Source organism: Vespula pensylvanica, chromosome 10 (assembly GCF_014466175.1).
Source record: "Vespula pensylvanica isolate Volc-1 chromosome 10, ASM1446617v1, whole genome shotgun sequence".
Taxonomy (NCBI): Eukaryota; Metazoa; Arthropoda; class Insecta; order Hymenoptera; family Vespidae; genus Vespula; species Vespula pensylvanica.
Genome location: NC_057694.1, coordinates 3,944,676 through 3,972,663, shown reverse-complemented (window position 1 = coordinate 3,972,663; position 27,988 = coordinate 3,944,676). Strand labels below are relative to the sequence as shown.

The window sequence follows — 27,988 nt, the reverse complement described above, 5'->3', positions numbered from 1 at the left end:
ATGGATTCTCATAACTCTTATATATTTAGGTATTTATAAGTCGTAATAATGAAATTAAACCTGCTCGTAACAAATTTCTTATTTAAGTTTCATGATGGACTTTTATTCGCAAGATACATTACCATTGATAAGAAGTTAACTCTATGTAAATTGGAGATGCTTATTTCGTATATGACAAAAAATACAACTTTTGCAGACGATACTTGAACCATAGGTAATACAAAAATATTCGAATGAAATTTATCTAAAAGGTGAAAGTGATCTTTTCTTTTTTTAATTAAAAAAAAAATAACTGTACAAAAAAAATGAAAATTATTTCCATAAATAGACGTATAGCATATAGATATGGTAATCAAACCAATACCACGAATAATGTTCTCAGATTTTTCCTATCTCACAAGATACGTTATGAGGATTCCATTGTTCGTTTGGTCTGATACACAACCTCGCGTACGTATACTTGATCGATCGTTCAGGGTTTATAACGAGACAATCATTGATTACGCCACAAAAATAACGCATATCCGATGGCAAAATCAATATATGCGGTTGTAGATCGAAGAAAGCGTATTTTTTCCACAATTTCGTATCGAGGTTTACAGTAGGAGGATAGGACGGATAAAAGCAACGTTGAGACAATATGTGATCGGCTATGCGGATAAGTCTATCCGTTGTTGGCAAATTCCTAAAAAAAAGAAAAAAAGAAAAAAAAGCGACATATTAAAAAATACGGTACGTACGTAAATATATCGCATATTACGACGAATATAAGAAAGTTTGAAATACTTACGAAATTTCTTCTTTTGCTATATGTTTAATACTATCTACCGAAGTTATACCGATTATCAAACCTTCTATATCCAACATGCAAGGGTCTGGCATCATATAAAGATTTTCACCACTTAACGGTATTTTGTCCTTGTTAATGAAAAATTCGGGGGTTGGGAAAACGGGACTATGATGAACATCTCTATACGATGGTACCATTATAACTTTAACAAGTTTTCTATAAAAACGAAAAAGAGCACCTTAGAAATATCACATAAACGTCAATAAAATCCAAATGTATAATAACAGGTATCACGAGAAGGGAAAAAATACCGTACCCTAACACATATTGCATAACTTTCGCAATCAGTCTCTCGAAATGTTCTTGAAATGTTTCCTTGATCGAAGTACTCTTCACTTCTGGATGACTATACTCAACAAATGGTCCAATTAGTATTAACACGTGAGGCTGTTCCTTCGCTACGCGTTCCATAATATCGAACAAAGGTTGATAACACAAATTATCCGAGGGTGTGAACGGACCGACCGCGATCATAATATTAAAACTTTTTGTAAGTCTGGGTGGTTCGGGTTTACTAGCATAACCTTTAGTGAAAAATCGTTTCGCGTTTAAAACATTCCTCGTTGGATTTGTTCCTTCGACCGCCACGATTTGACCCGGATACAAGGAATATTGCTTTACGCCGCTCAAGTTCAAAGATACGACAGATGTTTTATTGTCGTGGTACGACCACTTGCAACCTTCCAGCATGTAACTCGTGATGTCGGATTTGGTATGAGCATCGCAAAGTATTCGGCCCCACGTCCGAAAATTCGTTTGACTTTGAAACATTACATCCTTCGTGTAACGTATATCGACGTTCTCTAATTTCGCCCAAATATTACACAAACGTTCTCCGACGTCGCAACAAACAGAACTGAGCATCGATCCTTGACTGTGAAGTAGTTCAAACATGTACATTATGTTAGGAGGGACGCCTTCGCCTAATTGCGTGATTTCCACGTCGTAATCGAACTCTCTGTTCCACGATGAGATCTCTTTTCCAAAGAATAATAGAACCTTTCCTGTGTCGACGTTAACGGGATATCTGAACGGAGTATCGCTGAAATACACATTTTAATATTATCCGCCATTTTAAGAACCATGAATAGGACGGTTAATTGCAATTTGAAAGAAACTTACGGTTTCGTTACGTAACTGACGGGTGAAAAGTGCGCATCAGCGGCACGTATTTTGCCATCTTGATTTTCCGACAACTCCTCCGGACTTCGCAGCCTTTTGCCCTTTAAATGAAAAGAGAAAAAGAAAAAAATTATCACGCGATTAGGCAGAATAAATATGAAGAAAATAAAATTAATTGCAACGATAAGATAACAGTATGCACATATTACGGTCGACCAAAATAAAAATGTTATTTTCTCAAGAGCTTCCAATCTCGTTTTTTAACATCCAAAACAGTTTGCCGTAGACGAGTATGTATCTAGTCACGAAAAAATAGAGCAAACGTGCACCACATTCATACTCGTCTATGGAATCGCCTTTTTGTTCTGACCATTTGAAACGCGTTAAACCTTGAAACACAGTGGTTCTCGATAAGATTTTCCTTCGAAAAAATTCGATTCGTCTAAACACGTATACATGTCGAGGAGCACACCGTCATCTTCATAAAACGCTATAACGCGATATAACGCGTCCTTTGTAAACTCGCTTGCTTCTCTTAAACGAGAACAAGATTGATACCAGATACAAATTATATAAGCGAGGAAGAAGGAAAATAGGAAAGGAAAATAATAACAAGAAGATCGGAAGCTCGAAGATTCGTGACAGCTTGTGATATCTTGAGTAAACGGACGTGGATCATTTTAACGAATATATCGAGAACCACTGTTATCTCGCAGAACCGTCGATGAAACTGCGATGTTAATACCGAACGTGCTTAATGAGTGTGGATCTAGTCACAACTTTATCGACTGTGCACTAGACCATCACTCATTCTGCACATCCAGAAATCGATGTCTTCTTCTTTCCTCCGCTTGGTACACCTTCTTCCTTGCTTTAATCCATTTATAATTTTTGGATCTAGCGCGCATCCCCGAGATAACTCGGGAATTATTTCGCGATCGTTCGTTGCACTCTCGATCGGCCGTAACAACGCCACCCAACATAGAGAGCACGAAAATGAGGAGGGGGAGGATATTCGACGCGTAACCATTATAACTCGAATAATAACGATGAACGGCGAAGACAACAACAGCGGTCGAAGAAAAGGGTGACTTATTTCGCGAGCCAACAGCAACGAAGCGAGGTTAAACTGCCGTTAACCTAAAGACTTTTAGCACTCGTTTCATTACATATTATTTCAATCAATTTCAAAGCATTTCTTCTCCCATGACTTTGCATCGAACGCGATTCCGTACGACTCGGTAACGATCGGCTACCTTCGCTACCGATCGACAGAAAATCCCGACAATTACGTTCTAAAGTCGTCGTCGAATAAATATAATAAACCTTCGGAGGATTTCGGGAGAAACGATGTTTCGTTGAATGGATCCTGTGTACCCTTTTAATGTGTCCTTTTGAGAAATTTCGCGTCTAAAGGGTCTATACATAAAAAAGAAAAATGGGAAGAGAGACGAATGAAACGATTTCGAGGATGCAGGAAACCAACGACTTTGAATCAAAGCCGACGAAGAAGAAAAGAAAGAAACAAGAGAAAAAGAAGGAAAGAGATTTCACACGGCTGCGATTTCGGATCACGAAATTGCGAACGACCAGCCGATGATCTTCTTCTCCGTATGTAAGTACGATTCCCTTCGCCTTCGACCACTCGCGTACCTCCTATCCCCCCTACCTTCATCTTTCTCTCGTCGCTTCACCAACCACTCGCCCTTCCATCGCCTTTCATCCCCCTCGTCCCACGGTCATAAGATCGACGGATAGAGCGAGAGAGCTAAAGGGAGAAAGAGAGAGGGAGAGGAGCGTGGGAAACGACGTTGAACTTTTACCAGTTACTCGCGTTTCACGATCCAGAATACACGCCGGTGTATGCACACAACGATAGAAATGCAAACTAATATAGATTTTACAAGCAACGAACCTATGTCCCTGACACGAGAAAAAAGAAGAAAAAAGAAAGAAAGAAAGGAGAAAGGCGGGCGTGCTCGAGAAAAGGATGTTAGAGGAGAGAGAGAGAGAGAGTGGATATACATTGGGCAGACAGTTGTCGGTCAATTGCACTTAATTGGTAGATGCGTACGACTCACCGAGGAATCGTTCTTGACAGAAAGAGTAACCATAAGCAACGTCCCGCGTTTCCTTGCGACCTTGACTACCTCTCTTCTCCTTCCTTTCCTCCTTCTACTTCTTTTTATTCTTTTGTTTTTGCTATCCGAAAGAAAAAGGGAAAAAACGTGAAAGTAAACGGACTAGGGCAAAATTACTACTTAAAATTTTCACAAATAAGCCAACAATTCAATTACAAAGCGAACAATGCATCTCGTTATTTCATATATCGTTTCGTTGTATCACCTAGTATAACACGTTGATATCACACGTTGCAACGCTTTCATAATCAACAATTAGGTTGAAAAAATAAAACATTAAGATAAATCTGAAGATATAAATTAGATCGCGAAGCATCCGACGACAAGTGACGAAGACATGATATAGATTATCAGAATAAAAACGGCAAAGAGCCGTGTTAACACTAAAGAGTATTATCGTCCGAGAGTAGATTGTTTCGAGGAATTCGAAAGGAAGGCTTTAAAAGAGACATCGGCGCGACATAGATTGCCATCGCTCGCTCGATTCGTAAAATTCGAACGTAACGTGTACGTATTTAAAACGTATTACATCGAAACCATAGATATTCTTTAATATGTATATTCCTATCGATAAAACCAGACGAAAGTCCATTCTCTCTCTCTCTCTCTCTCTTTTCTCTGTGTGCGTGCAGATATTTACTCTTTCCTTCTTTCTTTTCAATCGTTTTCTCCAAATTAAATCTCGCCGCTCAGAAACGAGCACATTTCAGATTTGATCGAATCAATGTCGAATTTTATTGATAACCGAGTGTTCGGAAGCGACGGAAGAGGAACAAAAATGCGCACAGCATTTTTCAGCGAGATTTTGTGAAATGGCATGAATGAATATAAAAACACGATAGAGATCGTCGCGAAATTAAACAAACGCGAAATACGTTCTCATCAAACATTATCGAAAACACTTACGTTCTCCTAAAATGGGAATAATTAAAAAAGCAACGCGAAATGAAGGAACGAGACGGGACGTTCAAAAATACACATTCTCGAAAGGATCATTTTGAGAAGTTTCGAGGACGAAAGTCCTTCGAACGTGCCTGCAACAGGTTGCATAGCTGGTCAGAAGAGAGCCGACGACGACGCCGCTCTCATATCCACTGTACGGTCGACGCACTCGCCTTTGCACGCACGCACACAGCAGAACATGCGGCATGGCGTGCACGCGAGAGAGAAAGAGAGAGAGAGAGAAAGAAAGAGAGAAAGGCGGAGCGCGTCCCTACTACTATATCGCCGGCACGCGAACCGGAGAATGCAAGGTTATCCACGAATATTAGATACACCTCGATATCGTGTACGCGAGTTATAACACGATTTATCGAACACGCTCCTTCGTTCCCGGGCCACATGTGTCCGATATCTATCGACGAAGACTCGTTTTACTTTCACTCCTACCACTTCATTCCTCCGTCATTCGCAAAAGAAAAGAAAAGAGAATAACTGCGATCGGCTCGTATATACTCCCTTGAGATTCGTCACGATTCACACGACCTTGAACGCGAATATGGAAATTAGGAAATATATATCACGGAGAATCGAGTTTTAGCGAGTAACGAGTAGAAAAGATACGACGATTTCACTTTTTTTTTTTATAGAAAATCAGTTAGTACATGAACGACACAACACACAACGACGACGACGCGACGGCAACGACGCGCGACAGCAAACATATAATCGGAAGAAATGCCAGTGTTACTCGATCGAGGAGGGGAATCAGAAAAAGACGGTTAAGAAAGAGAGAGAGAGAGAGAGAGAGAGAGAGAGAGAGAGAGAGAGAGAGAGAGAGACAAATAGAAAGAGGGAGAGAAAGAGATGGAGACGACGCATCATGGAAACGAGTCGGTATAACGTGAAGCGTCACGCGATGCTCGTTTCGAGCGAAATAATTTGTTCCCGTGGGCAAAAGACGACGCTACGATTCGCGTGAATTCCAATGGCGAGAGAAGAAGGATGTGAACAGAGAGAGAGAGAGAGAGAGAGAGAATCTAGCAAGCGACGATGAAGAAGACGGCGCTATCCAACCGGAAACGCTCCTCTCGTTCGACGAAAGGTCTAGAGATTACAAAGTGGAGAGGGGAGATGAACCAAACGGAATCTCAGGCCGTTGGAGAGAAATCTACCGACTCGATCTCTCTCTCTCTCTTTCTCTCCCTCTCCCTTTCTCTTTCTTCCTTGACGCGTCACGATTTTCCATCTTCCCTGTACGATAAGAATGAAATGCACACATATAAAAATGATCACTATAGATTCTCGCGCGTAAAATAACACACGCGAAATCACGGAAACGAAAGCAACAGGTCGTCGTCGTCGTCGTCGTCTATCCTGCGCGTAAACTCACTCGCGACTACAGCGGCGCTCCATTATGGCCGACGCGCGAGCGAACGGAGCGACGTAGGACGCCGCTTTGGAAAGCCAACTCTCTATTATTCGATTCAGAGAGAACGAAGACAATTTAAATAATTCATCGAAGAATTTTCGGTGATTGTGACAACAGCATTCTTTTTTGCCTACGTCGAGATACCGAATGAGAGAATACTATTGAAAAGGGAGGGGGGAGAGAGAAAGAGACCATTCACGGAGCTCTCTCTCTCTCTCTCTCTCTCCTCCTCTCTCTCTGAAATGATATTTTAAGGATAAAACACTTGGAAAGTAGAAAAAAATAATTGAGAATCCACAATGAAAATCAAAGCAATTGCCACGACACGACGCGCACATCCCGATACGAAAAAACATTTCCGAGTATCAAATAACAAAAAAAAGATGCTTTGGTAAACTCGAATAGAATGCACGACCGGCATCGGCGCATCAACGATGGCAGAGCCTGGCTGGGTCCTTGAAAACTGAAATCGTGCCCTTTGAAAGAAATCTGCTCGACAGTTGCCGTTGGAGGGAGATTCTCCTTCTTCTCTCTCTTTCTCTCTCTCACTCCTCCCTCTTCCCCTTGTCAGCTCCTCCTTCTCTCTTTCTTTTTCACGCGCACATACATACATATGCTCCCTTCTTCTCTACTCGGAGAAGAACATAACCGGCCGCTCTCCATCTCTCCTACCCTTCCGCCTGTCTAGTGTCCTTTGTGGGAGAGCGTTCGAGCGAGAGCGACCGGAGGGAGAGAAATAATGGCGGGGCGATCTACCTGGACGATTTTTATGGCGGGAATTACGGTGCTCGGTGAGATCCTGCAACGACAACGCCTCGTCTCACCTCACCTCGCAATGCTTCATTACGGATTGAGAAAACACCTGCACCAAGAAGATCTTTTTTCTCTTACTAATGCGGAAGAATAGAATAAAAAGGGACCTTCGTGGGTCTCTCGATTTTCACGATTCAAGTTATAATTAGTTACCGTTTTAATCACGACCGTGCATTTTCACGAGCACCGATCGATCTACAAAAAGTTACATTACGATTGTGAATATTAAAATTAACTTTCAATTTGCAACTTCGATCGACGATTTATGTTTGAAATCGGGCGAAATAAAGATTTTGGAAAAACCTACGTTTTGGAAAAAAGTACGTACGAAAGAAACGACTGACTCTCGTTAAATGATCACACGAGAACCGACCATCAACTTGACTGAAGAATAGCCTTATGGACGAGCGTGGAACCAGTGCCAGGGACAGTAGCAGTGGCCAGGGCTGTACTATGCGATCAAATTGCCTCGGTTATTCGCCCAATAACATTCAATGATTTCTGTACTATCGATTTTTGTTATTTTCTATTAAAATAGAGCAAATTTTCTCTTGTTCTCGGCATAGTTGTTGAAGTTGCCACATAGATAAAAAGATATTTCACAAATATTTGAAGTTATATATAAATGAAAAAATAAACAATTTTAAACGAATTTAAATTTAATGTTCGTATAAAAGGTTATTAAGCCGTATCCATCGGTAACACGCTGTTAAACATTAAAATTTCTTTCGAAATCATTCGAAAACACTTGAACCAAAATCGAAAGGGCATTCCTGCTTGAATGACGATCTATGGACAGACGCTCGAGAAAAAGAGAGGGGAATCATAATAGGGCCTTCCGCGAAGAATTGGGTCCACAGGTAGAGTCCTTACGTCATTGCTACTACGGACCGACCGCAAAGAATGTGAGACAGTGTTGCCACGGCGACGTAAATCATTATTGCGCCAAGGTATCAGATTCGATGCAAACGATTCATTGGAACTTTGATAAAATTTTTTTCTTTATTTTACTAACTAATACAAGAAAGATCTAACGACGATAAAAATAATAGATTGTTGGAATTTTGTTTTTATATAATCTCTATCCATTTGTCCCTATATCGCATGGAACAAAACTAATAATTTCGTTAAAAATAACAAGGACAAACACGTATAGTGGAACCAATTATAAGCACGATACTGATTCTGAGATTGTATTCGTAATTACGTATTTGACCAATAAGATTTAATAAGGATCTATAACTATTTCGATCAGAAATATGCAACTGGATTAGCTGGTTAAAAATGGCTCTTGGAATTAGAGAACAAACATTAAATTAAAGGAGATAAAATAATTATAAAGATAGTAGTTTATCGAAACAATAAAGACTAAAAGGAAAGATGTAGAAAGCAATGATGGCAACGTTCATCGATTCGGTTTTTCAGATCTTCCTTGCGATTCACGTGGTACTCGCAAAGATTCGTTGCAATGTTGCCATTCCGCTTCTTTAAATTTAAATTTAGAATACAAAATGCAAAACAATATTGAAATATCAACAAGAATAGTAAAAATATTGCATTTGGTCTAAAGAACGACTAATGTTGTGTAAAAAGGAATCATAATGTAACTTAAATATAACTTGAATCTGTACAATACACATATATTTCGAAATCTACGGATTTATAAATCTGGCAACAGAGCCGGAAGGCCGTTACGGAGGGGGCGGGACTATTGCAGGTTAAAGAGAGGGAGTAAAGAGAATGTGCAGTTTTCGAGCATCACAACATCACGAAGTTGACCGACAATGAACATTTGAAAATAGAAATGTTTAAATGCAAACTTTGAAATATAAACTAAATGGTATAAGAATTTTCTAAAAGTTTTGTTAAATTCGAAAATAAAATTAAAATAAAATAAATGTGAAAATGTAAAAAATTCTATTACAAATTTCTATAACTTTGATAAATAATGTGAATAATGTAACAGCCTATATTCTTATTTGTTTGAGATATTGTAATAAAAATAAAATTACATAAAAGATAAAACTGCTTAAATTGTATTATATATGGGATATAATATTGATATGTAACCTTTATAGAAAAAATATATTCTATATAATAAGATTATGTTACTTCTCTAAGATCATGCTCTTTCTTATTATTATATGTATTTTGTTAGATTAATAAATTAAAGTAATGTTAGATTTTATAAACTTACCACTATTGTTGTTGGTGTTTTGACTCCATCGCAACCATACATTTCAAGAATGTTATCGCTCTCACTACTTACTTATGTAAGGACTTATATATATAATTATTATAAAATAATCAACAGAAGAAAGAACTTTATATAAATTTAAAGGATACATTATTTGTTTCAATGGATCTGTAATAATACTTCTTGTATTTAAAAACTCTCCATTTCTGTTTACATTATTACTCTTATTTTCTTTTTTTAATAACTCATGCTCCAATTTTATAAGTCGATCCAAAGTAATATCGACTTCATTAAATACAGAAGTACTATATCCTAACCACATCTCGACAAGTTTTTCTTCATCCACATTGTATAAATTGCAAAGTTCTATACCTAGAGATAAGATTCTTTTCTTTATTAGATTCAAACAGCTATTGTGTTAATTTAGATTAATTTTAATGCCATTATATATTTTGTCCCTAATTGAAAACATATTTAGATAGAAACATATAATGTTATCTAAACTTGTTAAAACATATTTTAGTGCAATATATATATATACATATTGCACTAACACATAAAAAATGATGATATAAAAACAAAGATAAAGAATATAACCTTATCAGTTAAAATATTTATAGATAATAGAATCAATTTTTATAAGCGAAGATATAATTATAAAATATTATGTTGCTTATCACTCTAATAGAAAATACGTATCTCAAAGTTAGGTTAGATACTGACAAAATTATACGATATAACAAATTACTGTGTTAATAATATTATTATAACTTAATTGCATTGAGTCGTGAAAATCATACATTCAATTTTATTTTAAATACTCGTAATAAGTATATATTTTTAAAATGTCTAATATATGAAACGGATAATATTTAAAAATCTTTTATAATAATTACTTACATTTGTCAAGAACGCCATTGTCTTCAACGACACATCCAAATTCTTGAAAATATTTTTGTAAATTTTCTATTTTATCCATTTCGATGTTAATGCCTAATCGTTTACGCTAAAACTAATGGCTTCAATATTCAGATACCACAAAACAATACATAAAATTGTACATTTTGCCGCGTGCGCGATGTCTACACACGTATATATATTTTATCCATAAATCATCTTGTGTAAGAAAGGTAAGAGGTATTTCGAATAAGAAGTAGTTTCTTTTCCGTTCTCTAGAGTGCGTTATACTTTGTTAATATGAAATCTTATTGGTAGATCGCTTCCATTTCTTAAAAGCGTCTAAAATGGAGATTATTATGGTTTTCACATGTCATATACGTTCGTGGTCGATAAATTTATATAAACTATTTTAATCTAGAACATCGCGAATTAAAACTATTTTTAAATTAATATAATATTTATAAAGTTGATATCAAAAAGTATGAGATTATGAATTTCAAGCTTGGAAGACGTATGGAAATATTTATAATAAGGTTACTATCCGTAAGGTAGTATTCATAATGAAATATTAATACATAGATCATATGACCGAATGATCACCTACCCTAAGATTTCATTTGTGTATATTTTTAACGGAATCATATATTTATTTGCACTTATAAAATATTTTCTTAATAAAACATGAAATACTGTTATAAATATACGATTTTATAGTTTTTAAGTAACATTATATGCATAGTTTTGCATTAAAAAAGTAAATATAAAAGCAATTATGACATATATTTTTATAGCTTTATGTGTAATTTTTTTTAATTATCAATGTCTTTCGATATGAAGTAATTCTTATCCTTTTCCCAGAGTTGGATAAGTAATTCTGAAACATTGGCAGTAGGAAATCTTTCTATCCAAGATTGAATCAATCCAGAGAAAGATGGTTCATAATTCTTCAACATCACATCAATTGTATTATTTTCTAAAATATTTTATCACTCATATTAGTAAATAAATTTTAGCAATTCATTTTCTGCAAAATAACATTAGACATATAAATGTGATATATGAAAATACAAACCATTTAAGACGAATGTATTTGGTTGAACAAATATTTTTCTGGGTTGTTTATTGGCCAAAACTATTTCTCTCCAACGTGCCCATGGATATGGGCCAGAATCAGGTACTTCACTATATTTTTCATACATCGTTTTTGCAGCTTCTATATCAGCTGTACTTTTATAAATTTGAAGTTTCTTCAAAAACTCTCCAATTACTCTTCTTCCAACTATTCCAATCTTAGACTTATCTAAAGTCATTCTTAAATTTTTTCCTGATTCAGTTTCAGTAATAGTAACAAAATTTTCCTCTGCTTCAAGACAAACTCTAAGTAAAACATATCGTGCTTGAGAGTGTGCTTGTAACCACTGTTTAGTAGAAGGTTCATACATTTCTAAAGCTTTAGCACAACCATTCCACAGCAATGACAACCAATTAACATAAATTATATCATCAATAATTTCATCTGTATAACCAAAGATACGTACAACATCTTTTTCTAAACTCAAATAAAGCCCAACTGCTTCTGCTCGACATTCTTCATACGATGATCCTAATGCACCAAATTTAGAGTCATATGTTTCCCCAATTGTGAAGTATTTATCTATTAATTCTCCTGTTAAAGGATTTTTTACTGTTTTAATATCAAAATTGAAAATATTTGGTCCAAGCTGCCTTAACAGTTTACCACTGCCATGACCAAGGAGTTCGTGTAATCCAACTTGTACTTCAAAACTAGGAATTCTGTACTTATTCATTAAGGCTATATCTTCATCTGATAAAAACGGTAACACATCCTGCTTCATATTAGCTGGTATAACATTTCCTAAGGAAACATTCTTAAATCCTTCAGACTGCCTAATCTCATCATAATTTGGAATATTAATTCCTGCAGGAATACCTGAACTTGAGAATGTTAAAACATCTAATGAAGTAAAATCAGGTCTTAAAAATTCATCTTTTTCAAATTCTCTACTCCAAGGAAGCTTAGGAAGAAGCTCTTCTGCTTTATTAACCAAGTTAGCAAACTTTTGAGACATTTCTCTATTTACCATAGCTACAAAGCCTTCAAATTCTGCTCTTTGTCCTGCTGGGTCTCTATATGTTTCTATAAAACCAATATATGTTTCGACGGCTGGGCTTTTGTCTTTAATCCAGTAACGAGAACCATTTTTATGATCTTGTAATGAACCTGATTTAAAATGATCTATATATTTTTCCAGCATTTTTTGTTCTGTTTCATTTGCTGCATACTCCTTAGCTTTTTCAAGATTTTCATTAACTGATTTTAAAATTTTATTGTAATCTCCTCTTGTAATCTTGAATATAGCTCCCTCAAAGTTTTCCTGTGGTAAAGTTATCTTTGGATCATCTTCTTCCAATACAGAGGCTAATCTTATCTCATATAGATTTGTGTTTTTATGATTGCCAAACTCATTGGATGATATCACACTTTTAAAACATCTTGCATTATAGGATTCCAATCCTTTAGATTGCATAAATCTATTAACTAATTCTGCATCTTCATGTGTACAGTTAGCAGAGAAATAAGTGGTTACACCTTTTTCACCTAATCCTAATGATTTCAACTTGTTTTCTAAAGAATACATCACATCGTGAATATTGTCCCAAAGACTTTGTATTTCTATAGAATTTTCTTTAAAAGCTTTTGAAGCCTTTACAATTATTTCAAATTTATTTTTAGGTAAATTTGGTATTATTTTACTGTCACCAAAAGACTTATAATTACCACTATTTGATAATATTCCACATACATAAACCAAGAAAGCCTGAAAATAAATATAAAAATATGAATAAAATATAAAAATAATAATGATGCAATATACTTACAGTAAATTCATTTTCAGAAATGTCTGCCTGTAATGCAGATTTTTTTAAATCGTTTATAGACTCGGAAAGAAAAATTTTATGTAAAAGAGCAAAGATTAATGGCGATTCTTGTGAAGTTTGTAATTGTACGATAAGACCACCATTCCATGCAGCCTGACTTAAATAATGTGCATACAATTTTTCCTTTAATGTTAATGACTTAAAAGCAGTTTCACATTCTAACGAAACTACAGGCTGATTATTTGGTAAAGTATACAAAGATATATCGTCACTCATTGCGTTATAAGAGTAATATTGGCTGTAATAATAAAGAAATACTTTTAATTTAGTATCAATAAACGCTCATTTATGAACACGTCATCGCAAAGAAGTACTTTTCGAAAGTTTAACCTACCGGCTTATTTTCGATTTAATTGTTTGTACTTTGAAAATATTTGTTGAGAAATATACACGCGTAAGAATTAATTTTGGAAAATCTAAACGTGTTAACAGGTTTAAATTGTATAATCTGTACATTTTCCGAAATCAAGCCGGCGAAGGTCAAATTACTAACGTAAAGTAATGCGACATGAGATTTAATCTCTTGTAGGAAAAATATATCTCACTCAGTATTCTACTGGCTATGTCTTTCAGATTCTTTTGTTTGTATTTTCTTTATATGTGTATACATATAATAATATGTGTTATTTGTTAAATTTGATGAATTACCAAATAAATACTTTTATCACAATAAAACAAAACTGAGATACTAGTTAACTATAAACGACCGTGATGACGGATACTTATTCTGCGCGCGCACATTTCCATTTTTATAGGGAAATATTTCTAGAGATTTTTTTTTTTACCTATTGTAAGTATTGTTAACTTTATTATATTCTATATAATTCGAAAAATGAGATGTGAAATGTGACAAATAATCGTTATTATGCATTTTATGTATTATAACTGAATATAGATTTAAAAAAACTAAAACTAATCTCTCAAGCAAAACGAGTCGACTCGTTATAAAAAAAATTCAACGTTTTTTTGCGACAAGAAAATAATTTATATCGCACTCCTAAGCATTATACTTCTCAATTTTTTTTTTTTTTTTTTTTTTTATTACTATTATTTAATTTAACTGAAATTCCGTATTTACATCCGTGTACCACCTTATTCTTAATTAAAATAAACTTCACGCATTCATGTCTACTGATTACAAATCTCCGTTCAACAGGTTAATTAATAAACAATTTTATTTGTTACAGATATAGAAGTTTTTTATAATAAATTTTACAAATTTCTATAAAAAATATACGTTACTATCTTCAGTTATTTATTCTATGGATGGTGAACACTTCTTCTGCTTATCATTTATGTAATGCTTATTCAAATCTTAATTAAAATATTAACTTACTTTTATTAGAAGAACAAGATATTTATATGAAAAATGGTATACAATTTATCTTAAGAAATGTCGAGTTTAACAAACTTATCAATTAATATTGTTACATTATTTAAAATATAATATTGGCATGAAATGAATTATTCTTTCACATCTCCTATACCATCTGCATTTATAGCAAACATTGCTTCGCTTTCTGGTAAACAAGGTGAATCATAGATCTTGCATATTCTTGTTTCTCCTCTACCTTTACGTAAATACAATCTGGTTGTACTCGCGTGTGCTATGATATTACCTCCAATTGGTTTCTTTTGATCACCACCAAACATAGAAGCTGCACCATCAACTTGAGCTACTACTTGATTAGTTATAACAACTGCTACACCATGTTCATCTGCTATTCGTAACAACATCCTTAAAAATCTAGCTAAATGATTTTGCCTAGCTGATAATTCACCCCTACCAGAATAATCAGTACGATAAAGAGCTGTTGCACTATCTACAATCAACATAGCATATCTGGATTCTGTCATCATGGCACTAGCTTGTATCACTAACTGAGTTTGATGATCTGTATTATAAGCTCTAGCACAAGCAACATTATCAAGAACAGAATCACCAGCAATTTTGTATCTTTCAGCAACAGCAATTAACCTTTCTGGTCTAAATGTTCCTTCTGTATCTATATAAAGGCATTTACCTTCTGCTCCTCCCATATCTATAGGTAATTGACAATTTACAGCTAATGTATGACATAATTGTGATTTTCCTGTCCTAAACTCTCCAAAAATTTCTGTGATAGAACCTGTTTCAATTCCTCCACCTAATAATCGATCCAATTCCGTAGAACCAGTGGTAACATAAACGATGTTTGCACGTGTTTGATGTATCTCCGTGGCACTCTTAAAACCCATTACCACTAACTTTGATGCTTCTTGTAATATTTTATCTGCTTTAGCTTCACTAATACCTTTGATAGAAATAAGGTGTTTTTTTGGGGCATACGCTATTGCTTCCACAGTATGGTAACCAGCCTCTTCAAATTTTTTAATATCACCTGCTGTAATTCCATTTCTCTAGACAAAAAAAAGATCATGGTATATATATATATATATATATCATCTTTTAAAAAAAGCATTTTTATATTTCTTGCATTTCTTATAGGTTAAAAAATAGGACATACTTCCAATGTTTTTATCAACTTTGCTTGTGGATTATAATCATCTGTGTCATTGTCATCGTCCACTTCGTCATCTCTTTCTTTGAATGATGCTGATGCAGCGGACATTATTTTCTTTTAAATTTATATTAAAGTTTCACAACTATATTCAGTACACCAAATTCGATTGAAAATGAAAGAACATTAATGATTATCTTATTTCGAGATACTCATTGTCAATATTAATAACAAATATAACTCTTCTTTATGTATTATTTAATTAGCATAATTATTTATGAACCTAACTGTGAACAAATAATAACGAATTTATAATGAAATATTACTTTTTTTTTCTATAAAGAATTGCCTTTATTACACATGTATCACTTTTGAAATCAAATCAGTCGATATATGTATTTCTATTGCCGCCATGTAAACGCGGTACCTGCTGTCATGTGCCCATAGCATGCCTATACGATTTCTGACTAGTAAACGCGGCAAAAAGTGATAAAATCAGCTATGGGAGCTATATATATATATATATATATGATTGGCTGACCTTACAAAGAAATGAAAGAACGATGATTTCGCAAACTAAACAAACATATTAATACATATTAATATAGAATTGTGTTGTACTTGTCATTTAGTTTAAATTTTCACCAAGAAAGATATGTATACATTGATTTAAATATATTATAACGAATTTTTATATGATTTTTAACTAAATAAATAATTTTTATTTATCTATAAAAATTCTAATATCAAATTTTATGTTTTGGAGTAGTAAACTGACATATTTGAATATTGGGATATATTCTAATCCAATAAAATTATTAATCTTGGCATAGAGGTTAAACAAATAAATTGCCAAAATAAATTAATTTTAAAAAGTTAGAATAAAAGTTATAGTAAATATTAATACAATGTAACAATTCCAAAAATGTTAATATATATATATATATAAGCTATTTAACAATATTTGGGATAAATAATAGAGAAAAATAATAATAAAATAATAACAGTTGATAGAAGGTAAAGTAACATAGACAAAAGATGCCTGCAGTAATAGTAGGAGCACCTCAACGTAGTGAACAGATGTGGCAAGCATTAAAGACTCATATTACAAGGGAACGACAACGAAAGAAACAGGGTATAATTTAGTTTGATTAGTGTGTGTGTTAGATAAATCAAAGTGTAATTAAGAATTTAAGGACAAAATATATTTTATAATTTTTGTAGAACAAGAAGCTGATGCGGAAGAAGAACGTCAAAGAAAAGAAAGAGAACGTCAGCAAAAGCAAGATGTTATGACTTTAGGTGAAACACGTGAACAAATATCCAATCTTGAAAATGAATTGGCACAACTGAAGGATGAAAAACATCAATTATTTTTACAATTAAAAAAAGTTCTTAATGAAGATGATAATAGAAGACGTCAACTTATTAAGGAAACAAGGTATGTACTTTCTCTATATTTCTCCCTTTACATTAAATTAATACTTCAAACACAATTTAACATTTTCTATAAAATTGTAAAGATCTGTACCTTTATATTTATTAAATATATTTATTAAATATGTTATTGTATATATAGAGGCTGTTCTGAAGTATTAACAGCAGTTGGAGGATATCCTGGTACAGTTTCGCAAGTAGTACAGTCTCCACTATTTTTACCATTACCACGTAGCAGTAGTCCTTTGTATAACAAAGTAGCAGTTGGTGCACCAACGCATACTCTTCTACCAAGTGTATGTATAATATTTCTAATCATGAACATTATATTCATCTATATACATTAAATTATATATATTATTTTATTAAAGGGTCCATTAAAAAGATCACACAGTCCTTCACCTCCACCAACAGCATCTCCATACCATACTGGATATGGATATAAACCACCACCTTCTATTTCAAGTTACAATCCACCTCCACCTAGTAAGTAGATTTAATAGAAGAATTGTCTAATGATTAGTTCCTGTTAATTACAACTGCCATACAGGTGTGACTTATTTCATTCAAATTAACAAATAATTTTGATTATAGAATCTGAGGATGCTGCTAGAAGATCTAATGATTCCAGAGCTGTTCTTTGGAATAGTGAGTAACTCTGAAATTTACTTTGATTGTATCATTTGGAATTACAAAGTAATAATAGCAGTTCTCTCATAAAATTTATTAATTTCAAAATTAAATTAAAAAATTAATTTAATTATTTTAGAAAACAATCAATATTCTGCATCAAACTTCTATTCTACACCTACTGGACAAAGTGTTTATAGTTATTCTGCTCCAACTTCACAGCAGTCTAGAGAACCTGAACTTGCAAAACCAGTATATTTATCAGGAAGTAGAGCAGCTTTATCTACACATCAAACAGGTATTTTTTAATTTTTATTAATATCGAAATTATTTATCTTAGAAACCTTTGATTTAAATAACAACATATAGAAATTAATAAGAACACATTATATTTTTTGTAGCATACGTAACTAGTTTACACACTCTAGAACATAAAGGTGCATATGCAGAAGATAAATTTTATCTTCGCCCTGGTAGTCATGTTACTGTACATGGTGGTGCTATGCCAATTCAACAACCAACACAAGTAAGAATATTATGTTACATTTTAATTAAAAACTATCTATTTTATTAATATTAAACCTCTTTATGATATATCTCATTATTTTGATAAGACATTTGATTTTGTTTTAAAGGGAGCCAAAACAGGTGGTATTACTTCCGGATATCCAGTAAGAGCACCTCAACCACCACCTGGACCATATCCTCCCCCACCCCCTGGAACTTACGTTAATGCATCAGGCGCTAATATACCTGGTCGTTTACTGTATACACAACCTGGCGCACGTTATTTACAAAGAGAGGTATAGAACTAATATTTAAATATCCATGGCTTATAATGCATAATTGATATACATATTTTAATATAGCTTACATATTACAAAACATTTACAGAACACATACATGAAAAATAATATACGAATTCATTTATCAAATAAAAAATATTCTGCAACAGCAAATATTTATAGTAAATTGTTAAAACTGTATAGAGATATATATTTATATCTTATACATTATGTAAATCATTATTTCTCAAGTATATGAAGAGAGAGTTTTATATAGTCCAATTTTTAATATTATCGATTATTTCACGACATATACACGTATCACTATACACATTAAAAGTTGAATTTGGGATTTATAAGCCATCGAAAAAGGAATAAAATACGATAGGATAATATAACGTCAATTTTATATTTCATTATTATCTATTTGAAGAAAAATGTCCACAATCCATTTTATTTTACGTAATATTAAGTAATATTATTTTATAACATAACTATAATATTTTCAAATATAATGCATATCTATAGATTAAGCTTTGGACAGATAATAATACTGCATATAATACTGACATGAATATACTTGCTAATGTGTAATTAGTTGCTAACGTATAATGTATAATATCTGTCCCATTTGCTAATCAATAACTAAAAGTATTTCATTTTTATTTGCAAATATAACATCATAAAAAAATAAAAAAATATAAAAAATAAAAAGATAATTATGAGAAGTTGTATGTTAATTTAAGTTGTATTAAAAATTAAAATATTACGTCTTACATCATTGGAAATGTTCTGCCAAAAAGGAATGTTCAAAGTTTAATATTCCATTTTTTTTCATTTTCTCTATGTACCAATGTATACAAATGTATACGAAGTTTTGGAATACTATATATAGGTACTTTGCAGAAATCGCAGTAAATCTCAATATTTGGTAATTTTCGTTCATCTCTATAGAGGAAAATATATTGGTATTTAATTAGTAATATAAAGTAACTGTTAAAACATAATATTCCTATATCAACTTACTCTGAAGCTAAATTACGTAATTCCTTGATATGATTCGTCATTTTTTCGAGTTCATCATTTTTCTCTTCCAATTCTAATGCCCAATGTAAACTGTAAATATTATTTTTGACCATAGTCATTCTACTAGGTTGTAGAAATAATAATTCATCATACATTCCCCATTTATGAAAATTCATCAACATTTCAGAATCTTGCTTTTTTCTACATTTATCCATAAGTTTCGATAATATAATTTTTATTTTATTTTGATAAGAAACTATTTCTTCAAAATTATTATTTTCTTCAATCTTTTCGTTAATGTGCATGCCGATATTCATCCAATGTCGCAGTCTATTTATCTGTAAATATGAATTTTGTAAAACAATTCGAATATATATATATCGTTTCATAAAGTAAACATATAATAAATACAATATATATCACGTAAATATATTCTTACATCTTGTAAATCATCAAATGTTATCTCAACATCGAAATATATTTCCATATCACGTTCTGGAAAAAGACTTTCTTTAGTAGAACTATCACATCCTAATCCACATAATGCTCCAACGTAACATGTACCGGAAGAATTACGTCGTAACTCCATACGTGGTGTAAAAATTAAAGCAAGTAAAGCCGTTAAACCAGGAATGGCAGGTATTAAAGTGGTATTACGTAATGTTAAATTGCTACCATTTACATTCTGGCTTACAGTTCCAGCTACCAAGAGATGTTTCTGTTGTTCCTTCCAATTACTATCCAGAAGGACTGAATTAACTGAATTTGTTTCGATGATGACCTTTTTATCTCTACCAGCAATTGTAAGATGTCGTAAGGAACATTCGAGAGGAGAAAAAGGACCACGTAAACGTACCGTTGAAACGCATTTCGAATCTTCAGGAGGATCAGGATAATCATCACATGAATTATAATCCTCGTATTGCATGTTTTCATAATAAAGAAGTTGCGTTGCACTCATATTTTCATATCTTTTTCGTAAATCATTGTTCAATCGTGATAAATAACTTTCTTCTTTGTGCATTGCTAATTCTTGATCTATTAATATTTGATTGATATTAATTTTCTTATCTGTAGTTACAGCTATCAATGTTAAAGCTATAACACTATTAACGACAGAATATATTTCACCAAATATTTGTTCATTGCTTTCAAGTAACTCATGAAATTTGTTATTAGCTTCCTGAGGCCAATATACCTTGTGGCTGTGTATCGTACAAGGTTGAATATTAGCTAAAACACATTCCAGTGCTAAAGCAGGGATTTTCATAATATCTTTACAATGTATAATTTGCCGTATATCGTTTGGATGAATTTTTATGGTATGGCCTATATCGATTAATTGGCATAAAGCAAATTTGTTATCGGATTTTCCGATATAATTTTTTATTACACCACGGTAAAATTCTACTTGAAGAGTTTTCTTGAATGGAACAGCTACAAGAGAGTTAATCTTTGGAAGAGAATCGAATTCTTTTAATGATTTTTCTTCATTCAGAACTTTTTTTATTTGCCTTATTTTATCATATGTATCCTTATCATTTATATGTATCCAAAAATGACCAGGATCTATGACCTGTAAATAATATACACATAAAAAATACTGACTTATTAATGTAAATCAATTAATTCGTATACTTACATTTATTATTTTAATTGGAATGTATGAAATATCAAGACCTGGAAGATTCGGATTAATATAAGCAGGTTTTTTGCCTTCTTTTATAGAAATATCGTTATTAAAAAATATTGACTTGTCTTTAAGATTCATTTTTTTTGCTAAATCAAGAGCGTTTTTTTCACTTAAAACAGATACTTCAATAGGCATATTACATTGTCTCATTTTGATAGATCTATATACTGAAAGTGGAATTTTTCTTTCTTCATCTGTATAATTTTTACTAAATTGAAGATATATACGCGAAAATTTAAAAGAAACGTTTACTTTTCCGGCAGAAGATTTAAAACAATCCTGAAAAATATTTTGAATTTTGCGTGCATACAGAAGTCCTGGCTGTTTCAATGGCCAACCTTGCAAATATACTGTATTTGTTAAGTCTAATCCATTCAAGATCTTATGCCCCTCTTTTAATTCTTCAATATTTTGGTGTTTAATAAAATAATTAGGATAAAATGCACCAGCAATTACAATTTTTAGAACAAATGGTCGTACTTCATCATCCCACATAACTTTATTAATTCCAACACTTTCAGTTATACCAAATTTTTTCAATCTTTGAGTTACGTCATATACGAGAGCTTCAATTTCACGTAATACTTTTATTTGAACAAACTGTCTCTGTGCCCATCTCTTTTCCGTAGCATTATTATTTAAACGACGATTTGCTTTTTCACTTGTCCATACTTTGTAAACATTTAGAAATGCTATACAATCACTTTCTGAATCACAAGCCCAACTAAATTTTACATTATAAGCTAATAATTTCTTTCCAAATGGGCTACAAAACATATCTTTTACAGTCATACTACAACCAATTATTATCATGTCTCTTAAAACACTGAAGAGATGACCTAATACAATCAATTTTGTAACATAAATATTTAATGGTAGAGCAGCCATTATACGGCCGAGATCTGTTAATTCACCATCAAAAAGTTGTGTTTTATCATTATTATTGAGTAATGCACCAGATTCTTTCAATAAGAGTATTGTACGCTCTAAGTTGCTAAGATCAGGTGGATCAAGAGATAAAGCTAAAATAGCTTTAGGTTCACCCATGTTTAGAATTTTTGCCTGAAGTACTAAGTTTTCAAGAGGAGCTCTTAACATTTCAGGATTTCCTTCTTCATGTAGTACTGACTGTCATTATACAAAAATAATATACAAAACAATAAATTAATTGATGGTTAAATATAATCTCCTTGCTAATATATAATGATTTTTTTATTTTATTCTTATTTTATTAATTAATTTTATTTTTTATTTCTATTTCTTTCAATCAATTATAAAATAATACTTACATCGTAAAAATTTTTTGGTACTAATCTATATACTCTTCCATCCATTATACGACCTGTACGACCAGCACGTTGTTGACAATTGCCTTTACTAGCCCAAGAAAGTTCCAAACATTGAAAATTAGTTTTTGGGTCAGTAACAAGTTGCTTTATCAGGCAAAAATCGATTACTGTGAAGAAAGAATATTTTAATTTTATTATACTTTAAGTTTACTTTTAAGTTTATTATACTTTTTGAGATGCTGATAAGATAGTATCATACCATACTTCACATCGGGTACAGTAATACTACTTTCAGCAATATTTGTTGATAAAATAATACGACGATAGCCTTTTGGAGGTTGTTCAAAAATTTTGTGTTGTTCTTCATTTGTAACTGATGAATGTAAAACGATAATATCCCATTTAGAGTTTTCATATTTCGCAGATGTTAATATGTTATGCATTTCTTCTATTTCATTAATTCCTGGCAAAAATACAAGAATTACATGTCTATTATATAAACCTGCTTTACTGTCATATGCTGCATCATCTGCCTTCATATCTAGTTCATCAAGAACAATTACTATGTGTACACAAAAATCCATCATATTTTTTGTTACTTTTGGTTCATCTCGTGATACTTCTGGTAACTATGATATATATAACAGTTTTAGTTTAAACATTTACTGATATTATATATATATACAAAGTTATTCATATTTAAGAATCATTAAGCTACGTTTATTACTTACTGGTCCTAACATACCAAGTTGACACAGATAATAAATGTTTATATTAAAGTAAGTTCGTTTAGCAATATCAATGACAGGTGCAGGTTCAAGTTTATTGCCGACAGGTGATGAAAAATATTTAGCAAATTTTTCAACATTAAATGTTGCAGACATAAGTACAACCTTCACTGTACGTGAATTTGTCCTTAACAATTTTCTTACAATAAGCAACAGGAAATCCAATTCCTGATCACGTTCATGAATTTCATCTAGTATAATATGAGTATACTCCAACATGTGTTTTGTATTTATTAATTTTTGTAAAAGCACACCAGTTGTACAATATGTTAAACGGGTATCTTCAGATGTATTGTTTATCATGCCTACTTGATATCCAACAAGAGTTCCTACAGGCCATTCTCTTTCTTGACTAACTCTTTTTGCAATACTAATAGCAGCAATACGTCTAGGTTGAGTTACTATTAAAAGTTCAAACAAATATTTTGTTAATTAGAATAAATAAAATTGATATTTCGAATTAAAATTTTTAGAACTATCTTTTATAAAATATTATAATATGGTAATATAGATAAAAGATAAGTTACCTATGATATTACAATGAGCTCTTTTTTTATAACAAGAATCAAGAATAAATTGCGGTACTTGTGTTGTTTTGCCACAACCAGTTGGTCCCTCTATAATAACTACAGGATTTGTATCGATCATTGAGATTATACGGTCTTTCATTGTAGTGATAGTTAAATTAGTTTTTGGACGATAGGCAAAGTTAAATGTTCTATATACATTTGTTAATTTTTCATTATTAAGTTCCTGTATAACAGGATTTGATCCCATAGATACTGCATCCACCTTAGCTCCACTCCCATAAGTATTTGATATGTGACTTACAGCAGACTTTATTTAATAATAAATTGATTTGTTTATTATTGTTTGATTATAATGATAAATTGATATTGTTAATATACAGTAGAATAAAGTAAAAGAAATAATAAAATACCTGAAGAAGCTCTTCTTCTTCCTTCTTAATATATTCTTCTATATAATTGGTACCTGTTGCATTACTTGTAGTTGTTGAATTGAAATTTAATAGATTGTCTATTAAAGACATATCACTAGGTTGAAATCTTTCACTGTATGGAGGTGGTAATTGGATCTTTTTTATTTTTTTATTTCTTTTAAAAATATCTAAGTAATCCATGTTGTCCTATTGGAATTTTGATACAAGAAACCATAGAATTATAATTGTGGTAACTTGATGTGTGTGTGCATCAATGTTTTTATATTTAATAATAATCTATATTTGCTTTGTTAAATCACGTGAATATAAAAACATTAATAATTGTTCTCATTGTTATATCCTTATTGGACATAATATTTTTATTGATTAATACAGATTAATACTAACCTTCTGTTTGATCATAAAAATATCCCCAATTCTTCTAATATTGCTCTGCTTTGAACTGCGTATAAAGGACGTATTCTTCTCTCTTTTATATTATTTTCATTTATATACTAAATCACACAGTTCGTGCACTTCAATGTCAGATATCAAAACAATAACAAATACCTCGTTTATAAAAATTTTTCTGCCGAATATCGATAATATATCACTTACAAACATTGCAATGAAAGAAAGCAATGTTGTTTAAACAGCCAGAGAGAATTAAGAGGAGACAAAGAGAACAAAAGTGATTGTATATTTAAGAAGAAATACAGTTTTGATTATATCGAAATTATAAAATAATATATACCTTCGCTTTTTATTTCGAATTTTCTGCTTATATTTTCGCGATATCGATATTCTTTTAGTCTATTAACGATGCGTTAATTAATAATTTTTCATTAATTAATCGTGTTCGATCGTATTTCGTCTTGTATAAGATTTTCACGCATCTATACACGCAACACGTGCGAAACGGATGTAAGTATACAAACATATAGATGTTTCTTATGGATACATACATACATGTCCTGTATTTGTATATATACGAACGCGATTAATTTTCTATTATATGCTTTATGCTTTAACAATGAATAAATTAATACAACTATTGCTTAAATAAAAGAAACATAGCGAAGTAAAAGTAATTTATTTGATTTACTTTTGTAGTATATTTTGATTTATCATTGTTTTTCTTTCAGTTCAAATAGAAGAAAAATTATTCATTTTTTTGGGGAGTAAGTTGCTCATCATCAAAGAATTCACAAGGATTCCAGTAAGTAAAATTCTTTTTTAAACATTTCCTAAATAAACGAAAAATCTTTTATTATAATAATGATAGTAAAAATTTTGTTTTTCTTTCTTCATCAGATCATCATTGCAATCATGCGTGTTGCAATAAATGGAATGTTGTAACATTTAAATAAAATAATTAAAATCACGAATTAGAAGCACTGTTCGTTCGTTCATTTAATTCGCTCACATTCGCTATTTAAATTTTAGAAACATGTATAGTTTAATCAAGTGTAAGTAAAGCAGTCAGTCATAGAGTCAGTCTTTGTATAAATTATTACTTTTCTTTTTAAACATTATTAGATTTTGTAAATTAACTAACTATCGTTGACATTACAGTAATTATTCTTATACAATATTTAATTCTGATCGAATATTATTTGTAATTTCTGTATAAAGAACACGATAAAGAAGTAATTGATAATAAAATCACATACATTTTTTTTTTCTTAGTAATAATATTTGAAATCTTTATCAATTGTTTAATCATTATGAGTTGTAATGTAGAGTCACGCGTTTAAATTTTAACTTATTACAATGTGATATAGGGATTGATAAAAATAGATAGGGAATTAAATTAAAAAGTGCATCTACATATTGGCATGTCGGTTGGACATGCCATATTTCATGCCTTTATATATTGATAGTATGATTAATGTATTTTCTTTTTGTTACAGGTGATCATTGGTGGATTTATTAACATCAGTCTTTTTTGATATTCGCACAATAGAGTGCCTGAAATGGTTGCTGTTTAAAATATGTATTTATGTATACATGCATTTCTGAAGGCAAACACAAAATATTAAATGTAATTATTTACAAATTTTTTTTTGTAAATATAATTTCAATATAACAAATATGATATCAAATATTTGTGGGATGTACCAAAGATTTTAAAGATGTTTATTAATAAAATGTTTAATTAATGAGAAAAGATGTATTTCAGATCTATAATTTCAATTGGATTATATGTCTGGTTTGTTTTTTATATTAATAATATCGATAGGCACACAGAATGAAATTGCATACATTTGCAGTTTTATTCTGCCTGTTTTTATGATTTGTTTTATACAAACTATGTTTAATTTTTCAGGTACTTGATAATGACGAAATTGATATTAAAATAAGTAATATAGAATTGGAGTAAAGCTATACTAAATAATAAGATTATATATATAACTAACTGAGAATAATTTCATATTATATACTATCTTGTAAATTGGTAAAGTATATCAGTAAGTTCTTTAAAATTTCATAATTTCATTGCATGCTTATTCATAACTACAATTATTATGCATGATGCATAACATGCATCTTGGGGTTCTAATGCTTTTTTTATGCTTTAGCACACTTACATTAAGAGTAATATTAAGGATCTAGTTCTAAAGTTAACTTAGTTTTAAGGCTAATGCAAGGCAAAAATGGCAGATAGATTAACTATTTGCCACTTAGATAGTTTAAAAGGTCTGGATATATATTGGGTCGACACATGATTGCCATTAGCTGTAAAACGGTATTTATTTATGAATCAATTATCTTACTTAACTAGTAGAATTCTAAAATAATTTTATTATTTTTATAATTTTTTAACTTTATTATTTTTATTTGTTCTTAATTATTTTCATTTACTCTTATTTATTTTTATTAACGCTTTTCTGGATAAACATTATATTTTCTATTCTACTTATGTTCATCATTATATTCGCATATTTTAAAATTAAAAAAGTTACAAAAAATTGAAGTTAAAAATCTGTGACAGATATATACATATAAATTTACTTAATCTTTTTCTATAATGTTAATCTTTTTGAATTTCGTTTAGTTCTTATTTTCAGGATATTATTCATCATACTGACTAATATAATATTCACCAATTTGTCTAAACATCTACACATTTGATAGCAGTTGTCATCTATTTCCTGCTGCTCTTCATATAGAAGTATAAACAAATAAGTTCATCTCTGGCACGTAAAATTACGAAATTATAATTTCCTTGCCAGTTTCTTTAATAAATTATTTTAGAATTCTCTTATATATAGTCTGCCTATTACAGTATTATTAGACCTGGAAAACATAAGTACTTCAATCTTTAGTTATAATTCGAATAAAGAAATTTTGGCATGTAACCGAGATAAGCAGCCATTCGCCCGGTAGTACTTGTAACATATTGGATTTCAATATATCATAAGTACTGCCGACCCAGGTCCCACCGCGAGGAGGTTGCTGCATCTGGGGACCCACGGGCTAACGGGGTCTCTACTCTAAATTTCGCGTGACCGGCGTGATCAAATAATCGGCGTTCTATAAA

At 31.7% G+C, this 27,988-nt stretch overlaps 5 protein-coding genes across 15 annotated transcripts; 1 reads left to right on the top strand and 4 right to left on the bottom strand.

The window, feature by feature from the left end:
* Position 1: 1 nt before the first annotated feature.
* On the bottom strand, positions 2-10,942 carry LOC122632571 (DNA polymerase alpha subunit B). Of its 4 annotated transcripts, none has more exons than XM_043819525.1 (7): positions 10,395-10,942; positions 9,644-9,866; positions 9,495-9,561; positions 1,973-2,073; positions 1,107-1,892; positions 791-1,006; positions 2-685 (listed from the first exon to the last, which is right to left on the bottom strand). In XM_043819525.1, exons 1-7 carry the CDS (start codon positions 10,471-10,473, stop codon positions 379-381), a joined length of 1,779 nt encoding a protein of 592 aa, XP_043675460.1. In that variant the 5' UTR covers positions 10,474-10,942; the 3' UTR covers positions 2-378. The 4 variants fall into 4 exon arrangements, with proteins under 4 accessions (XP_043675460.1, XP_043675461.1, XP_043675462.1 ...); XM_043819526.1 differs by having other exon boundaries at positions 9,495-9,558; XM_043819527.1 differs by lacking the exons at positions 9,495-9,561; positions 9,644-9,866; positions 10,395-10,942 and adding exons at positions 4,054-4,174; positions 4,319-4,599.
* A 139-nt stretch (positions 10,943-11,081) lies between these two features.
* LOC122632569 (dipeptidyl peptidase 3) lies at positions 11,082-14,080 on the bottom strand. 2 transcript variants are annotated; one of them, XM_043819513.1, is made up of 4 exons: positions 13,690-14,080; positions 13,296-13,593; positions 11,467-13,234; positions 11,082-11,367 (listed from the first exon to the last, which is right to left on the bottom strand). In XM_043819513.1, exons 1-4 carry the CDS (start codon positions 13,809-13,811, stop codon positions 11,204-11,206), a joined length of 2,352 nt encoding a protein of 783 aa, XP_043675448.1. In that variant the 5' UTR covers positions 13,812-14,080; the 3' UTR covers positions 11,082-11,203. The 2 variants fall into 2 exon arrangements, with proteins under 2 accessions (XP_043675448.1, XP_043675450.1); XM_043819515.1 differs by having other exon boundaries at positions 13,901-14,080.
* Positions 14,081-14,473: 393 nt separating this feature from the next.
* Positions 14,474-19,150, top strand: LOC122632573 (protein enabled homolog). 4 transcript variants are annotated; one of them, XM_043819532.1, is made up of 9 exons: positions 14,474-14,727; positions 16,864-16,991; positions 17,081-17,297; positions 17,436-17,589; positions 17,665-17,779; positions 17,888-17,941; positions 18,063-18,221; positions 18,325-18,449; positions 18,538-19,150. In XM_043819532.1, the coding sequence occupies exons 2-9, from the start codon at positions 16,895-16,897 to the stop codon at positions 18,730-18,732; spliced, it is 1,116 nt and encodes a 371-aa protein (XP_043675467.1). In that variant the 5' UTR covers positions 14,474-14,727; positions 16,864-16,894; the 3' UTR covers positions 18,733-19,150. The 4 variants fall into 4 exon arrangements, with proteins under 4 accessions (XP_043675467.1, XP_043675466.1, XP_043675468.1 ...); XM_043819531.1 differs by lacking the exon at positions 14,474-14,727 and adding an exon at positions 14,762-14,887; XM_043819533.1 differs by lacking the exon at positions 14,474-14,727 and having other exon boundaries at positions 16,339-16,991; positions 18,559-19,150.
* Positions 14,513-16,292, bottom strand: LOC122632574 (DNA repair protein RAD51 homolog A-like). The gene is made up of 2 exons (XM_043819536.1): positions 15,863-16,292; positions 14,513-15,755 (listed from the first exon to the last, which is right to left on the bottom strand). Exons 1-2 carry the CDS (start codon positions 15,965-15,967, stop codon positions 14,820-14,822), a joined length of 1,041 nt encoding a protein of 346 aa, XP_043675471.1. The 5' UTR covers positions 15,968-16,292; the 3' UTR covers positions 14,513-14,819.
* A 287-nt stretch (positions 19,151-19,437) lies between the features above and the next one.
* Positions 19,438-25,370, bottom strand: LOC122632568 (probable ATP-dependent RNA helicase spindle-E). 4 transcript variants are annotated; one of them, XM_043819510.1, is made up of 11 exons: positions 25,199-25,370; positions 24,853-25,057; positions 24,445-24,651; positions 24,032-24,341; positions 23,448-23,905; positions 22,976-23,345; positions 22,717-22,883; positions 21,377-22,555; positions 20,174-21,310; positions 19,735-20,072; positions 19,438-19,656 (listed from the first exon to the last, which is right to left on the bottom strand). In XM_043819510.1, the coding sequence occupies exons 2-11, from the start codon at positions 24,865-24,867 to the stop codon at positions 19,518-19,520; spliced, it is 4,320 nt and encodes a 1,439-aa protein (XP_043675445.1). In that variant the 5' UTR covers positions 24,868-25,057; positions 25,199-25,370; the 3' UTR covers positions 19,438-19,517. The 4 variants fall into 4 exon arrangements, with proteins under 4 accessions (XP_043675445.1, XP_043675446.1, XP_043675444.1 ...); XM_043819511.1 differs by having other exon boundaries at positions 24,445-24,654; positions 24,853-25,370; XM_043819509.1 differs by having other exon boundaries at positions 24,853-25,370.
* Positions 25,371-27,988: the final 2,618 nt, after the last annotated feature.